This window comes from Vipera berus (genome assembly GCF_964194415.1).
Source record: "Vipera berus genome assembly, chromosome: 3".
Taxonomy (NCBI): domain Eukaryota; kingdom Metazoa; phylum Chordata; class Lepidosauria; order Squamata; family Viperidae; genus Vipera; species Vipera berus.
Window position 1 is genome coordinate 145,610,267 of NC_138204.1, and position 17,786 is coordinate 145,628,052.

General features: G+C 39.8%; 1 protein-coding gene across 2 annotated transcripts in view; it reads right to left on the reverse strand.

The window, feature by feature from the left end:
- F13A1 (coagulation factor XIII A chain) overlaps window positions 1-17,786 on the reverse strand; it is a 127,728-nt gene that overhangs the window by 55,242 nt on the left and 54,700 nt on the right. For both annotated transcript variants that reach the window (XM_081324191.1, XM_081324190.1), the window contains 2 exons: window positions 10,165-10,272; window positions 4,038-4,212 (listed from right to left, as the gene is read on the reverse strand). In XM_081324191.1, coding sequence (XP_081180317.1) covers window positions 4,038-4,212; window positions 10,165-10,272 — 283 coding nt within the window. The remainder of the gene's footprint in view (window positions 1-4,037; window positions 4,213-10,164; window positions 10,273-17,786) is intronic.

The following is a 17,786-nucleotide window of genomic DNA, read 5'->3' on the forward strand; positions in this document are numbered from 1 at the left end:
CCATCAAGTTACATGCCTCCAGCTTCTGTGTTTTCAGCTTTGTCTACCTGTTCAAAGTATTTGCTTGCTCTTAAGCACTCAGCCTAACAAAAGGAAAGAGGTAAGAATCATGGCCTTTTTATTTGGTGGGTTTATATCAGGGGTCTTCAAACTTGGCCCTTTTATGACTTGTGGACTTCAGCTCCCAGAATTCCTCAGCCAGCGTGCCTGGCTGAGGAATTCTGGGAGTTGAAGTTCACAAGTCATAAAAGGGCCAAGTTTGAAGACCCCTGGTTTACATGCTTCATTTCTTGAAGTTCCTGTTCTTTGGAAATGGAAAGATGAAAATATTCTAAACCAGTCTTTCCCAGCCAATGAAAGTGCTGGCTGAAATACACATTGAATCCAACATGTGTAAGCAACAACAAGTAGGAAGGGATTATTTAACACAAAGCAGTTTTTCTTCCAGAGACATAAAAATAATTTGCATCTTCTTATTTTCTAAAACTCTTCATATAGCGGTTGAAAAGCAAACAGAGTAGGATTGTTTTAAGAAACTTATAACTGTTTAAAATCCATATTTGAACACATGGCTGGATCGTTATCTAAAAATATTTATTCAAATCTACTGAGGATGCCAATGGGAGTGGGTGTCTCCCACTGAATAAAATGGACTAATTCTTCATTTGACAATTGCACAATTTCACCACAGAAGATTATTAGAGTATTATAGATTAGTTTTCATATGCAACTACAGGGGAGAGCACATTAGTCATACATATCTATATATAGTTATCTGGCAGCATCTATGAGTACTGGCAAGAATGTAATATAAGGGATAAATATGCAGGCTGGAATTCTGCCAGCTGGGATAAAAACCAAGTGATTTTTTAAACTGTATGTATCTTTCATATGAGAAAAGATATATATATATATATGTATGTATGTATGTATGTATGTATGTATGTATGTATGTATGTATAATGTACATTCCAACATCTTCACTTTCAAAAATAAGCTGATGTCTGACATCATTAGCTCTCTATCGTATCACTTTACAAAAACAAAGACAAAGATTTCCAGATTTTACCTCTGGAATGTTAGAATCAGTAGTTTATACATATGTTATTCAGCAGGTAAATCTTCAATAAATTCAAGTTCAAATTCAGAATAGAAGGGAAGGGATCTTGAAGGTCTTCTAGTCCAACCCCCTGCTCAAGCAAGAGACCCTACAATTTCAGACAATTGGCTGTCCGATCTCTTCTTAAAAACCTCCAGTGATGAAGCACCAACAACATCTGAAGGCAAGCTGTTCCATTGGTTAATTGTTCTCACTGTTAGGAAGTTTCTCCTTAATTCCAGGTTGCTTCTCTCCTTGATTAGATTCTCTCCATTGTTTCTTGTCTTGCCTTCTGGTGCTTTGGGAAATAAGTTGATCCCCTCTTCTTTGTGGCAGCCCCTCAAATACTGGAACGTTGTTATCATGTCAGCCCCTAGTCTTAGAGTCTATGGAAACAAATTGTTCCTCTCCTTATTACACCCAGGTACCCTCCAAATTGGCCCTGCTTAAAGGAACTCCAGAATATGGAGTTGCTACAGAAAAAAAAAATCTATGGAAATTTTGTTCTGCATAGCACAATATGGAAGGTAGAACACAATACTTCCTTTCAGAGGGGAAAGCTAATGTATATGACCCAGAACCCATGCAGGTAGTTACATCTTTATATTCTTTTGTGAGTACTACTGTAGAATACTAGATTTAATTTTGAGGAAAGTAATTAGTTAATATTTTAGCTAGCTTGCTAGCTGGCCTTAATGAAACCATTCTCTCCTAGATTTGGGTTTATAATATTCAGTGAAATAACTTTATAACTGAGTGACGCACTGAATGTGAATACCGTGTTTCCTAGTAATACATAGTACGAAAAACAGATGGAGTGTTTTTACTTAATGATGGAATAAAAATAATTTTTGTCTGCATTTTGACATGAACTTTTGCGGTTCTCATTTCCTGAACAATAATTAATTGGAACACAAGAACTGCACAAAATCTGTACTTCTCCAGATTTTAAGATACTCAAGAGAATGTACTAAAGTAATAACTGGAAGGAGGAGACTTGGTATGAAGCTACAAACAGGCCTTAACATGGAAAGAGGGCAGGCTATTAGCTCACTTCCATCCCTCACAGGCTGAAGCCTAATCTAGGAAGATTAGCTGGCTGGCTCTGGAATTCTGGGAGTTGAAGTCCACAAGGGTCCTGTTCTTCAGTGCCAAGTTAATTGATGGGTTTTTTAAAAAAATCTATTTTATAGGATTTACTATTTGAAGAAAATGCTATTCGGGCGTCTTTTGACAAGAACCAATTCCGTCTATGGATTGGAAAGTGGAAACATGATGTGGTTCATGACCTGTAGAATTTCACCTCTGATATATTCTCAATTTTGAGTGTATGCTGTATTTGTGTTGTCAGGGTAGTAAAAATGTACTGCTGGTGTACTCTTCATCCTTCTGCCTATTAGCATATTGACTATAGGGGTTGTTGTTGTTGTTTTGGAAGGTTCCTTATCATGGAGTTTTCAATATTCATGTTGAATCAAGTTTGCAGACTCAAAGGCATCTCAGAATTCAATGGCCCCTGATCTGTCCTAACTAGTATCTGACTTAGTTCTTTTGAAGATGAGGTTGATAACTCTGTTCAGGTAAAAGCTGATGCTTTTAAAGTACAGGAACTCTGGGCAGTTTCTTTATCATGAACAGACCATTCCCTTGTCAGTGTTAGATTGACAATCAGTTCTTCCTGTTAGCTTGTGTCTAATAGATAGAACTGAGGATTTGTTTAACACCTCAGCTGTTGACATTACAAGCTTTGGAATAAGGTGCCAAGTGTATGCTAATGCCACCCACTCCAAGAAAGCAATTGTTGGATGTTGCGTAATTCAATAACATGTTTAATCAGAGAGAACAAACAGAAATTTAAACCCAGACAAAGCATATTAGTAAATCTAGATTTGAGGTTTAAGGTTCAGCGGGGTTGGATGAAATTGCCCTTCCCCTAAAAAAAAAAAAAGATGGCCACAGTTTGTTACCTCTTGATTCTAAACTCTTGCTGAATATGCAGATGATTATAGTGTGTCTGCACTGAAAGACCTTAACTTATGGCCAAATGTTTGGTGGGCAAAATTTAATATCAACGTCTATTTTTTTTTACTAACAATCATTTGGCAATTAATCAGTGCAATTTTTAAATTCTAGTTGGCTTAGGAGCTGACTACCTGTGGGAATACCAAAATTATGAACACGTCTGGCCACCAAATCCTGCAGAAGATGCAACTGCATGTCAAAGGTTCAGTTCTCTATCCTGTATGAGCGTTTCCTACATAATTTCTAGCTTATAAAACGCACTTCCTCTGTATTTAAGAAATTTGTAAATAAATATTTTTTTTTCTGCTGGATATTTAATTGTTTATTTTAAGGGGCTTTTATACTTTTTGCATTTTGTATTTTAATCAAGGTTAAGCAGTTATTGATACATATTTGAGCAGAGACCAATCCACTAATAAAGCATAAAATGTGCTTATGTTGAAGAAACTTAGGAAACATGGGAAAATTTACTTCTTTGCCTGATATGTAGGAATGAAGAAATGTACAATAGAACAAGCTATTGGGAGAGAAGAAAAGTAGGAATAGGGCTGGTGCTTTATTTTGTTTTTACGTTTGGTTAATTCCAAACATAGTGTGCACTGCAATTCCATTAGTACAATGTATATTAAATAATTTTTAAACAGATATAAGGAACTGTAAACCCCACTGAATTATGATTTTTATGATTGCCGTACTTCTGAAGCTGCCAGAAGGTACAGTTCAACAACACCTAGAAGATGCCAGATCCTCAGCTCTACATAAACCTTGTTATATTTTAAACAGGCTTTAATTATACTCTTGGTACTACATACACATTAATAATATTAAATATCAAAAGGTGGAAATCTCATATTTAGAAAGGACATCATTGTATTAATACGATCACTCTTTGTTGCACATTTAGTCTCATACTTACAAGTGTTGAAAACGCCAGCAAAGACCCAGCACTGCCCATATCGCACTGGCTCCTTAGTACTATAATACTCCAATAGAATGTCTACGCTTCCTGTCCAGGAAGATGGTGGCACTCCATATTCATAAATGTTGTCCCATGATCCATAAACCACACCACTATCATCTTTAGAATTGATCTGAAGAATAAATAAATGAATAAATTGAGTCATTCTTGATGTTAATCTCCTATAGACCAAAGATGTTTAACCTATGTCAATTATAAAGGTAAAGGTAAAGGTTCCCCCGCACATGCGTGCTAGTCGTTTCCGACTCTAGGGGCCGGTGCTCATCTCCGTTTCAAAGCCGAAGAGCCAGCGCTTGTCCGAGGACGTCTCCGTGGTCATGTGGCTGGCATGACTGGATGCCAAAGGCGCACGGAACGCTGTTACCTTCCCACCGTAGTGGTCCCTATTTTTCTACTTGCATTTTTATGTGCTTTCGAACTGCTAGGTTGGCAGAAGCTGGGACGAGTAACAGGCGCTCACTCTGTTACGTGGCACTCGGGATTCGACCCGCCAAACTGCCGACCTTCTGATCGACAAGCTCAGCATCCTAACCCACTGAGCCACCGCGTCCCTTTCATGTCAATTATAAGTTACCGTAAAATGCCAGCGTAATGTTAGAATAATTATCTTAAGAAAACAAAGAAGGAACAAAGTTTAACATTTTGATGCAAATGGGATTCTATTATTACACAAGGAGAATTGGATTATTTTGATGTTGGAAGTAAGGACGAGTGTCCAGTAATGGTGAAAGAGATTGAACTGACCCAGTTAGGTGCTTTACAATTGAATCTGAAAAGAAACTTAGTTTTAAAACATACGTATTATGCAACTACAAGACAGTCCACATTTTTCTGGAGAAATAGAGAATGCCTACTCAACAAAACATTTTGCCTAATTGATTCTTATTAGCTCCTAAAGGCAAATCTGTATGAGAGTCTGACTTAGCAGGTTTTGCTGAGTTAGCTTGGTTTGTAACCTAGCCAGAGTCTGAGCCTGTGATTCCTGAGAACATGGGGAGGATCCTCAGAACTGTTGTTGTTGTTGTTGTTGGATCCATAAAACAGTAAATTCAGAGATGAAGCAGTACTGTGTTCCCTCTTTGAAAAACAAAACAAAACTATTGCTAGGTCCAATGGCTTTGGATAATTTTTTATCCAACTTCCAGCTTTTTCTTTGGGGGTTACATCAAGGAGAAGCTTATTGGATTAAGGTTCCAGAATCCTAGAGAAACAAATTGTTTGGAGCTGTTTCAGTCAAGTTGCAAGCTGGCGCATAGTATGGAGACCGTGTTTATCATATTTGTTGCTGAACTCTGGTAGAACTAGGAGTCATCCTGGTTCTTCTTGATTTGATGGCTTTTGAGACAATCAATGACAGTATCTTTCTGTACTAGCTAAGAATATGAGATCAGGAGTGTTGCAGTAGTTCTCCTTTCCCCATGACCAATTCCAGTTAGTAATGATGGCTGACTAGAGGACCAGCCTGACACAATCTCCTAGATGTGGGCAGCTCAGGGCTTAACACTCTTGCCTCTCCTGTTAACATTTACATGGAATAGCTGGATGAGGTTGTCCATCAACGTGGAGTCCAGTATGATTAGCACATTAAAGGTTCGGGGGTTACTTCAAGTGGTGGCACAGGTGTGTGCATTTGATGTGCATTGTTTGTCTTGGATATGGTATATTACTCCTCATGTGTATTTTAGTTGTATGTATTGGACTGGATTTTGATTGAACAATACCCAGAGTCAATGTGGGTTTGGCAGACTTATAAATCCAAAAAAATAGTAAATGTACCAAAGCCTTCATTTAATCTTGAAAGTTGTAACTGTGTAACAGCAAAAATCATAGCATCTTTCCCCAGCCTGATATGTTGGACTTACAATCCCCCAAATTCTCAACCATCATGGTAAAAATTCTGCCGCTGGGGATTTTGAGGTTTGGAGTCCCCATATACTTGAAAAGCAATGACTGGAAGGATAAACTATGCATAGATTATAAAACATCTTTTTCTGTCTGATATAATGCTGTTGAAAGAGCATGTAACAAATTCAGCTCTGTTATTTTTAAGACCACAAGCCATAATTCTACCTTCTAGGCTGTGCTGCCCATAGGGTCAAGGCATAACTGCCGGTGTAAATTCACCTGCATTTCTCTTGACAAGCTTCAGTGCACAATATAAGGACATAAAATTTAAACAAACTTGGATGGAGATATTTCTACATATTATTCCTACATTATACACTTGAGAGGCTCCCTATCACTTCAAAACGATTTTGCAATTCAGGTCCAAATCTATAATACTTCAAAAAAGAAAGAAAGAAAATACTCTAGAAAAAGAGTATTTTACAACAAAAGAAAAAAAGTGTCTTCCAACTCATATTTGTTCCAATGTATTCCCTCACAATCTCATCCATTTCAGCCTGTTTTCCAATCTGAGTTAAAAAGAAACAACTAGGTCCATTGTGGGTTGCCCATCACGAAAACAAGATTTTGCTTGTCTAAGTTTGCTGGAGGTGAAGCTTCATGAAGTAACAGTTTTGCTGACTAATGACAAAATGGATAGCTATTAGTGAGCTATACATTTCCTCCTGGCAATTTGAACCAAATCAGTGGAGGTAATGCCGAAAAAGCTTCTTTACTTTCTATTGCTTTCTCCTTTGCTTGTAATTATGTTAATACTGAGCTGCTTCATTCTTGTCAAATAAATCACGACTCTCATTGAAACACTTTTGGCTGGATTAACTACTAGTTTCTAATTAGAAAATCGACGTCCTGTGAACCCCGAAGTTGGACGAGATAAGTATTTAGTAGGTCTAATGGGTTTAGGTAAAGAGCCTTGGCTGTCTTGAAAAATAGGTCCACCTAAGATATGAACAAGGTGGCATTTTTATATTACAAATGTTTGTCATACACTCCAAAACCTCAATATCGCTACCAAATCACAAACATGGAAAATAAGAGGAAAGCTGGATTAAACTTATCTTCTATACTTTTTTCAAACTAAAGTATGTTTGTGACACTATTTATAAAAGGTAAAGGTTCCCCTGCACATGTGTGCTAGTCGTTTCCAACTCTAGGGGCCGGTGCTCATCTCCGTTTCAAAGCTGAAGAGCCAGCGCTTGTCCGAGGATATCTTCATGGTCATGTGGCCGGCATGACTAGACGCCAAAGGCACACGGAATGCTGTTACCTTCCCACCGTAGTGGTCCCTATTTTTCTACTTGCATTTTTATGTGCTTTCAAATTGCTAGGTTGGCAGAAGCTGGGACGAGTAACAGGCACTCACTCTGTTACGCGGCACTCAGGATTGGACCCGCCAAACTGCCGACTTTCTGATCGACAAGCTCAGCGTCCCATAAAATACTTGCAGAAATTTTCAGTTCATTCTTACATAACAACTATTAATTACTATTGAGCATAACAAATGATAGTTTATCTCAGGGTGTTTGCTGAGTTCATGTTAATGGAGTTGAAGATGGGGACCTCCTGATTATTAGCTACAATGCCATAGCAATGCCATAGCATACTCAAGACAGTATTAAAATTCTATGACATGGGTCAGAGCTGGTCTTCCATACAAGGGATGAGGGTTTAGGCCAATGTGATACTGGAAGGCAAAACTAAAACTGATGGTCTGGTTGGGGAAAGGTTAATAGTGGAAACCAATATTCCACCATTCACATCCCATTGCAGTAAAATGGGAGTGCAATATGGAAATGGTCTTACTTATTTTAATCAAAACAGCAATGGGGAAAATTACAGTATGGAATGTTTATACTTTTGCCTCTGCATCTGGGCAGTACAAGCGAGAGGCCTCAAGGTCGACCTCTGCCCCCCTGCCAACACCGACTGCGAACGTCCCAGGAGATAGGAGGAGAACCACTGAAAGACTGCGCCTCCCACCCCCAATCCCCTGAGACGCCGCAGCAAGATACCATGGTCGATGGTATCGAACGCCGCTGAGAGGTCTAATAGGACTAGGACAGAGGAATGTCCCCTGTCCCGGGTCCTCCAGAGATCATTCACCAGAGTGACCAATGCCGTCTCCGTGCTGTGCCCGGGCCTGAAACCCGATTGGTACGGGTCTAGATAATCCGCTTCATCCAGGACCAGAGGGAGCTGATGCGCCACCACACTCTCAACAACCTTCGCAAGAAAGCGAAGGTTGGAGACCGGATGAAAGTTATTTAACACAGCTGGGTCCAAGGCAGGCTTCTTGAGGAGAGGTCTCACCACCGCCTCCTTCAAGATGGTGGGGAAACTGCCCTCACTCAAAGAGGCAGATATAACCGCCTGGAACCAGCCTCGTGTCCCCTCCCGAGCCGCATAAACCAGCCAGGAAGGGCACGGGTCCAATAAACATGTGGTGGAGCTCAACCTCCCCATAATCCTGTCCATGACCTGATCGTCAGACTCTGCCCAGTCAGACCGCCCGTGACCTGATCGTCAGACTCTGCCCAGTCAGAGTCCAGACCGGTCCGAATCCAAGCGATTTTGTCCGACAGATGTTGACTAAACTCCTCGGCACGACCCTGCAAGGGTTCCTCCCTCACCTCCTGATTAAGGAGGGAGCGGGTCACCCTAAACAGGGTGGCCGGGCGGTTATCTGCGGACGCGATAAGGGTAGCGAAGTGGTTAGACCTCGCCACCCTTATCGCTGCGAGATAAGACCTCATATAGGTTCTTAGTCGCAATCGGTCGGATTCGGATCGGCTGGACCTCCAACAGCTCTCTAGGCCCCGTCTCTGACACTTCATCTCCCGAAGCTCCATGGAGAACCATGGAGCTTGCTGGGATCTGCGCCGAGTCAGGGGCCGCAAGGGTACAACTCGGTCAAGTGCTTCCGTGGCTACCCTTTCCCAGGCTTCCACTAAGGCATTCGCCGAGTTGTGAGCAACGGAGGCAGGTGGGGGTCCCAGCGCTGCCTGGAACCTATCAGGGTCCATTAAGCGCCTGGGGCGGTACCATCTAATTGGCTTCACACACCCACGGCGGGGAGTGGCAAAACGGAAGACCAGCCGCAGGAGATGATGATCGGTCCATGACAAGGGCATAACAATTGGAGAGCCCCCACCAAGATCATCTAACCACCGTCCAGATAAGAAAACCAAGTCAAGGGTGTGGCCTCCCTCATGAGTCGGTCCATGAATTACTTACGTCAGGTCCATGGCCATCATGGAAGCCATGAACTCCCGAGCTAACTCAGATGATCCTCCCAGGGATGGTAGATTGAAGTCACCCAAAACTATGAGTTTGGGGAACTCAGTCACCAACCCTGAGAGGATGTCGAGAAGCTCAGGCAGGGCTGCTGCTGCGTGACTAGGCAAAAGGTACACCAGCAGCAAGCCCAACTGCGCCCCAGGACCACATCTCAGAAAGACAGACTCACACCCGACTATCTGAGGAACGGTGGCCTCCCGCGGACACAAGGTCTCCCTCATAACTACCGCCACTCCCCCGCCCCTACCCTGAGCCCGAGGCCGGTGTAGCACCCGGAAACCTGGTGGGCAAAGATCAACCAGAGGAATGCCACCCTCTGGGCCAAGCCAAGTCTCCGTGATGCAAGCCAGGTCCGCATGCTCACCCTTGAACAGATCCCGGACAAGAGGAGCCTTATTAACAATGGACCTGGCATTCAAGTACACCAGCCGGAACTCAGGTGGCTGCACATCCTCGCTCCCGGGACCTCGGGGCGAAAGCAGAGGGTCGGAGCGCCTCACCGCTTGTAAATAGCGGAGATGCCCTCCCGTATATCGATACGGCCCTCTGTTCTCTTTAAATAAAGTTGTGTCCATTGCGCAAAGATGAAGCAACCCCAGCTTGGGCACACATAACGTGAACGCGAGTAGCACTTTTGCTGTGAAAAAGAGGGAAAAGCCAGGAGTCCCACTTTGCTTCTGGACTAGTGAATTGGCAACCAGGTGTTTAATAAACTGACCAAAGTAGAGATCTTCCTTGCCAGCTAAGTCATAAAACAGAACAAATTTGCCCCACTCCTGCTATATATTTAAGTAGAGTAAGGAAAAAAATCGTAAATAGGTTCCAAATATTGCACAAAGTATATGCTGAGCTTACTACATACCATAGCAGAGCCAACTCGGCTGACTTTGATAGGATTCCCTCGGCCAGAAAGGTCCAGTTGAGCTCTGTCCATCAAGTATAGGCAAGCATCCAAAATACCCTCTTCAAACTAAATAAAAGGCAGGAAAAACAGAAATAGAGAATAGATCCAATACTTATTCTGCATAGCAAAATAAACAAAAACAGGACTTCAGCAATGTTCCATGTGGGAAATGCAATCTTTCTGTATAAGAATGTTATACTTGTAGTTTCAACTGAATCAGTAAAAACAAACAAAAAATACAGAATGTTATATCGAGTTTTGAAGGACATAGCATAGACGTAGCATTGACATTTATAACATGCTATCATGAGTAAGCAAGTGACAGGAATATTTTCACCATAGGTAATGATGAATCTGTTGCAAAATTGTTGCTGGAAAATTTAGATTAATGTCTGCTTGTGATCTCAATTATTTTATTTATTTATTTATTTGTATCCTGACTTTATTATTTTTTTTTACAAGTACCGTATCTCAAGGCAGGGAGCACATCCAACATACCTTCCTCCTCTTATTTTCCTCACAACAACAACAACCCTGTGAGATGAGTTGGGCTGAGAGAGAATGACTGGCCCAAAGTCCCCCAGCTGGCTTTCATGGCTAAGGTGGGACTGGAACTCATGTCTCCCGCTTTCTAGCCTGATGCCTTAACCACTAGATCAAACTGGGTCTCTTGACTCAATTAACCATAGTTTAGGATATTATCTGAATCCTGAATCTTTTTAAATATTTATAGTTTAAGCAAATCAGTTTTATAACCCATTATTGAAGTTGACTAATGATAATGATAATGATGATAATGATAATGATAAAGTTGGAAGAGACCTTGGAGGTCATCTAGTCCAACCCCCTGCTCAGGCAGAAAACCCTATACCATTTCAGACAAATGGCTGGCCAGTCTATTCTTCAAAACTTCAAGTGTTGGAGCATTCACATCTTCTGGAGGCAGGTTGTTCCACTGTTTATTTGTTCTAACTGTCAGGAAATTTCTCCTTAGTTCTAGGTTGCTTCTCTCCTTGACTAGTTTCCATCCGTTGCTTCTTGTCCTGCTTTCAGGTGCTTTGGAGAATAGCTTGACTCCCTCTTCTTTGTGGCAGCCCCTGAGATATTGGAACACTGCTATCATGTCACCCCTCATCCTTCTCTTCATTAAACTAGACATACCCAATTCCAGCAACCGTTCCTTATATATTTTAGCCTCCAGTCCCCTGATCATCTTTGTTGGTCTTCTCTGTACCTTTCTAGAGTCTCAACATCTTTTTTTATTCCAAGTGTGGCCTTATCACACTTGTTCTGGAAAACCATAATGCACCATTGAGATTTGTTGAGTTCAGATAAAACTCCATGTTTTGGCATTATTCATGGCTGGATTGCAAAAGAAGTAGACAATCCTGAAGATAATTGTGGTTCACCCACATTATGTTAAACTATGGTTGGACATAGCATGCAAAAGCATCCATTGTCTGCCTCGACTCCATTCCAAAGCCCTTTGCCATTTCCAGTTTGTTTCTCTATTGATGTTATTAATATGAAGGCATGACTTTACCAAAGAATATTAGTAACTTAACTCTCTTTCATAAACAAACTAGAAAATTGATGAATTTCCACAGCACACTGATAATTTCAGTAAATTGTATATCATCTCTCAAAAGTAACTAAGGGAAACAGTTCTGGACTTAGTTGACCTATGTTGAAATGTGGCCAGATTTGTATAACACACATAATGGTGCAGTTTGCATGGTAAATAAATGCAATTGTAAAGTTGGAAAAATTATATTTTAACTTTGAAAGCTAGATTTCATACTGCATGTGAACCTCAAAAGACTGAAAACTTCTTTAAACCATATGTGCACATATAAATGAAGTCAGAATAGATTCTTATTTTATGTTTATCTTCTAGGGCGGTAGCCCCCAAACATTTGGGCACCAGGAACCAGTTCTGTGGAGAGAGTTTTTTTTCACAGACCGAAGGGAACGTGGTTGCGCATGCTGCTTGCGTCCTGTGAATGGGGCTTCGCTTGTTTGCGTTGGAGACCCTTGTTCTAGGGTTTTCATGCTACAGCATGAAACTAGAGACCAGAACAACATTCAAACACCAAGATTATTCATTTGGAACTCAGAATAGTATATACGGTCATCTTTTTTCATAATAAACCTGTTGAGGTAGAGAGAACAACTGCTTAAAGTGACTCAGAGAATGTGGTGGTTGAACAGGGACTTGTGCAAGCCAGATATACTTTAAGATATTGTAGATATAAAGCATTTTCATGAGAGTTGTATGTTTATAGTTGTTATTCTTGACTATGGATAATTTAGCTTAAAGCAGGAGCAGCTGCAACAGCCAGAGGTGTCAGTATTTACCCAAAATATTAAAATAAAATCACATATTCCAGGTGAACTTTAGTACTAAAATATATATATGGTACACAGTGTATTGCAGAGGGCAGTAATACTTTCAAGATCATCTTTCAATCATGCCCTATAGATCATCTTTCAATCATCTTTCAAGATCATCTTTCAGTCATGCACTATATAGCTAATGGCAAGCTGGAGCACAGCAAGTCTTGCAGACACCAGCCATAGCAAGTGTCCTTAAACTATCATCTTTGAAAATGAACTCTGAAAAAAGACTTTAATTCTCTGGCCCAATGATAACAATGACAGGAATAAATAGGGGGCAGAAGTGCCTAAATAGAACAGAAATCATTATGGAAGAGCCTGCCCTATGGTACAGTTCAATTTGCTCAGAAGAAATTGCATAGCAACCAAAAAATGACATTGTCTGTTGGTAGACAATCACAGAGATGGCAGTAAAGGCACATGACTTCAATTACAAGCTGTTCTAGGTAGTGATAAACAAATAAGATAGTTATATTTCCCTTACAGGCTGAATCCTAACAATTTTTGAACTTTTCCTTTATGCACACAAATTTATTCTCTTGGTTCTTTAAAAATGCTAACTGTCTGAAAATAGCAGCAACTTATAGTAGATCAAATCTGTAATTTGCTATGGTATAACACAATTGTATATGGTATAATACCTTTATAGGCTGTTTAATACACTTGCACCCAGGTAGGACAGGATGCATTTATAATTGGTCATTTCTTTGGCTATGTCATCCATAGATTTCTTCTTTCTTATTTTTCTTTTTCTTTTGGTACACAGCAGAATACCATTACTAAATAATGAGTTATAACCTCATAATATGAAGCTTAGTCCCAAAGGAGTTGCTCCTAGAAATATCTTCAAAAAGCTGAATGTTTATCCTCAAGGCTGACTCACATATCTCAATAGTGTACGCTTGTAAATCCTAGAATAAGAATGCTCATTGGAAATCATAGTTTAGAGAGGGTGGATAGTAGTATTCATACTAATGGTGTTTTCAGTATTGAACATACAGATCCATTTTAAATGCCAAAATCAAAGAAATAACACCATTTGCCATATATATATATACCTTTATTATGCTTGAGTATTCATAGACAAGGGGTTGTTCCATCAGATGCATTTTTTATTATTATTATTTCCAGACTGTGGCTGTTCTTAAGTCTGATTGTGTAAGTTCTAGTCATCACATCAATTATGTAAGTTTAATCAATAAACATCGATTTCATGCCCAGATATTGCCAAGTGTGTTTTATAATGCATTAATCTCCTTACATTATCAACTTAGTTGGGCCACACAAACAGAAGAGAATATCAGTCAGAGTATTCTCCTTTAGAAACCAATGATCCATCAAGATGACACCTATATCTGGCAGTATCTTGTTTCCAGGCTGCACTGTGTCTTTAAACACTATGAAGAATTTACAGCTCCCTATGAGCAGGCCTATTCTAGTCCTAAGTTCTGCCTCTTGCAGTACATCTGTAGTGTTTATTGAAGGGTAACGACTAAGACGATATGGTAGTGTCATTGTCCAAGATAATTTCTGAACCATATCTCAATCATACAAATATTTAGTTGATAATTAAAGCAGCTAATTGTGGAAAACATGTTTCTTTCCAGAAGCTCAAAAATATATTATTCCAGTTTCTCCTTGTTAACTTTTATCATCTACTTTTAGTAGCAGACCTACACTTCCTTGTCTTTTTTGCTTCTAACAAGTCAAAGAAGCTCTGGTGATTCTTTTTTTAAAACCATCCATCACAGTCCTTGAAGGTTTGGGTGATTGCATCTCTTTTCATCTCTTATATTTGTCCCTTTCAGTCTCTGCTTATGAGAAAGCACTTTGTGCAGCCATACTGATTTCTTCTGATATCCCCATTTTTCCCCTCTCTGATTGACCTTGAAGAAGCTCTTGAAAACAGCTTTGTTGATCTTGAAGAATCTAAGTTGGGCCAGACTCAGCTGGTACTTGGATGTGAAATGCCAAAGTTGTAGACTAGTCTAGGAAGTTGGGGGAAAAGCCGTATTTTCCCCAAGTTAATTACATGGACGTGTCTAATTTTTTAAATGTTATATTCAATTCTGGATGAAAAAGCTAAATATCGTTATGGTCATTAACACTGACATGCTAAATCACAATTAATGCTGACCTTTCTATCAGTGTTAAATTTCTATTTTTCTATCTTCAGTGGTCTACGTTATCTAAACAGAGTGTTAAGAATTTTTAATCAACACTGTACAAATATCACTGTATAAAAATAACACATTGAGTACATTTCACAACAATCTATTATTATAAGAATATATTAAAAATAGGGGGGAAAACCTATTTTTATCAAGTTTGACTTGATAAAGGCTTTATCTTTATCATTTTTTCTTTTCTTGGTGTAATGGTATGCATAGAGCCGGGGAGAGATTTACATTCTAACCATCTGAATGTTTCTCCTATATCAGCCAAGATAATGGCTTCCTGACTAGTCCACATAGGAGCCATGAGGAAGAGACCGAAGGAGTAACTACCCTAGGAACCTGGGAATTAAATTATTTTCTCAAGGTAAAACAATATTTTTCCTAAGATTGTTATCATGCCCTATCTTCTTTCAATCAGCCTTCAAGGTCCTGGAAGAATCTTGCTTTTAAAAAAGATGAAGTGGAGAACTTTATAGTTGGGCTAGTTTGTAACTCTTAGCTCCTAAACATTTGTTGTAGCATTCCAGTACAACATATGACTGTACTGGACTACCTGGAGCAACTTGCCTGCTCAATAGAAAGTAGCTTCTGATGTTGTTGTCCATGGTGCTGTTCAGTCCTGGGTCTGCTTCCACTGTTTCATTTGGACCATTAACCTTAGGAGTCTTTGACTGGATGGCAGTGATTACTCTTTAGTTTTCAGTAACACTTACACCATGTTAAAGAAAGAATCTGATGGGATTGAAAAGGTTCTGCATTGTACACATCCTGTCACCAGTTAGTGAAAGAAAGTGAGCAGAGGGGAGTTAACAACCAGGTACAAGAAGCTGTGATCAAGCCAATAATCAGGATTGGGGGGAAAAAATCAGTAATTGGAGTAATCAGACCTAAGATCAATGCTGAAGAATCAGGACTGATATGACTTTTTTTAAAAAAAAACACATTTAAAAGATATTCAAAATAGAACTGAAGATCCAAAATACAAATTACATTTCATTTTCACAGCTCTTGGTATCAAATTCCAAAGTGACAATATCACTTTTCCCCAATGCTTCTGCCAACATTCACTGTCACCCAATTCTTCCCTGATGGTCAGATTTCGGGAGGACAATAGTTCTTCTTGACCCTTCTTCCACCTTCTGAGAGGTAGACTTGACAGCAAGACAAATCAAAACATTTATTGGATGTTCCATTTTTAGTTGAATTAGACCTCTAGCAAATGTCAAAGTAGTTGGGGGAAAAATTACTGCTGTAGCTTGCTTGTATAAATGTTTCATCGTTTGTTCCAGGATAATGCTTTCTAGTCAGCCCCTGTAACATCATTCGTATTTCTTCCTTTTCTTGTTGTCTTACTCAAATTTTTCAATAGGTTTTTCATCCTCAGAATTGTGGATTTGTCTGCACATGTATGCACTGTTTTACATTTAATGCTAATTTCCTTCTTTTTCTGCTTGGGCTATTTTTTTTAAGTATTAATGGCTATACTTCATTATTTTATCATTAAGCCTAATGGTAAATTGGAGGTCTAAAAGCTAGATATTTAACATTATCTTAATCTAAATAATAAGCCTTGTGGAAAAGATATACCTCAAGAGAGCTTATAGAAGGTGTCAGATTCTAGAAAGACGGAAGATGATGTAGGTAAGATGCTAGCACTATTTTGTGGATTTGATGATCTTTGCAAGGAGCTGTTGGCTGCAGCAATTGACAGATTTGATCTCTAATGACCTCTTTCACTATTTGAAATGTCCCTGACATCCAGATGATTTAGAATAGATTCTGCTAAATCTGATCAAGCATGCCAAGTAGTCCATTTTCTTGGTGATGTAATAAATGTTATCTCTCATTAATAAAAACATAGGAGCCCAAATTTGTTATCTTGGGTGATGGGATGGACCAAACAGAGTTGTTATGCCAAAATGGAATATCTACATTTTGTTGGAATGAATCAATGAATGAATGAATGAATGAATTTATGCATTATTATGGGGGGGAGGGTCAATCAGCAAAATGCAGTTACCCTTAATGAGGACAAATGTTATTTAGGCCAGTTCCTAAAAGCTGACTGAATATGGAGTAGTAGAAAAAAGGGTGCTGTATCCAGATGAGCCCCTTCATGGATTACTGCTTTGTCGTGGTGAAGGGGCTTGCGTAATTCAATGAAGCTATGAGCTATGCAGTGCAGGGCCACCCAAGATGGACAGGTCATAGCAGAGAGTTCTGACAAAACGTGATCCACTGGAGAAGGAAATGACAACCCACTCCAGTATCTTTGCCATGAAAACCCCATGGACAGTACCAAAAGGAAAAAAAGATATGACGCTGGAAGATGAGCCCCTCATGTTGGACAGCGTCCAATATGCTACTGGGAAAGAGCAGAGGGCTAGTACTAGTAGCGCCAGAAAGAATGAAGCGACTGGGCCAAAGCTGAAAGGACGTTCAGCTGTGGATGTATCTGGTGGTGAAAGGAAAGTCCGATGCTGTAAAGATTTTTTCTTCATAGGAACCTGGAATGTAAGATCCATGAATCAAGGAAAGTTGGACGTGGTCAAACAAGAGATGACAAGACTGAACATTGACATTTCAGGAATTAGCGAGCTAAAATGGACAGGAATGGGTGAATTTAATTCAGATGACCATCAGGTATACTACTGTGGGCAAGAATCCCTCAGAAGAAATGAAGTAGCCTTCATAGTCAATAAAAGAGTAGGAAAAGCAATATTGGGATACAATCCCCAAAATGACAGAATGATCTCAGTTCGAATCCAAGGCAAACCATTCAATATCACAGTAGTCCAAGTCTATGCTCCAACCACTGGTGCTGAAGAGGATGACATTGACTGGTTCTATGAAGCCCTACATCACGTTATAGAACTAACACCCCATCATGGGGAATTGGAATGCTAAAGTAGGAAGCCAAAAGATAACTGGAATAACAGGCAAGTTTGGCCTTGGAGTACAAAATGAAGCAGGGCACAGGCTGATAGAATTTTGTCAAGAGAATAC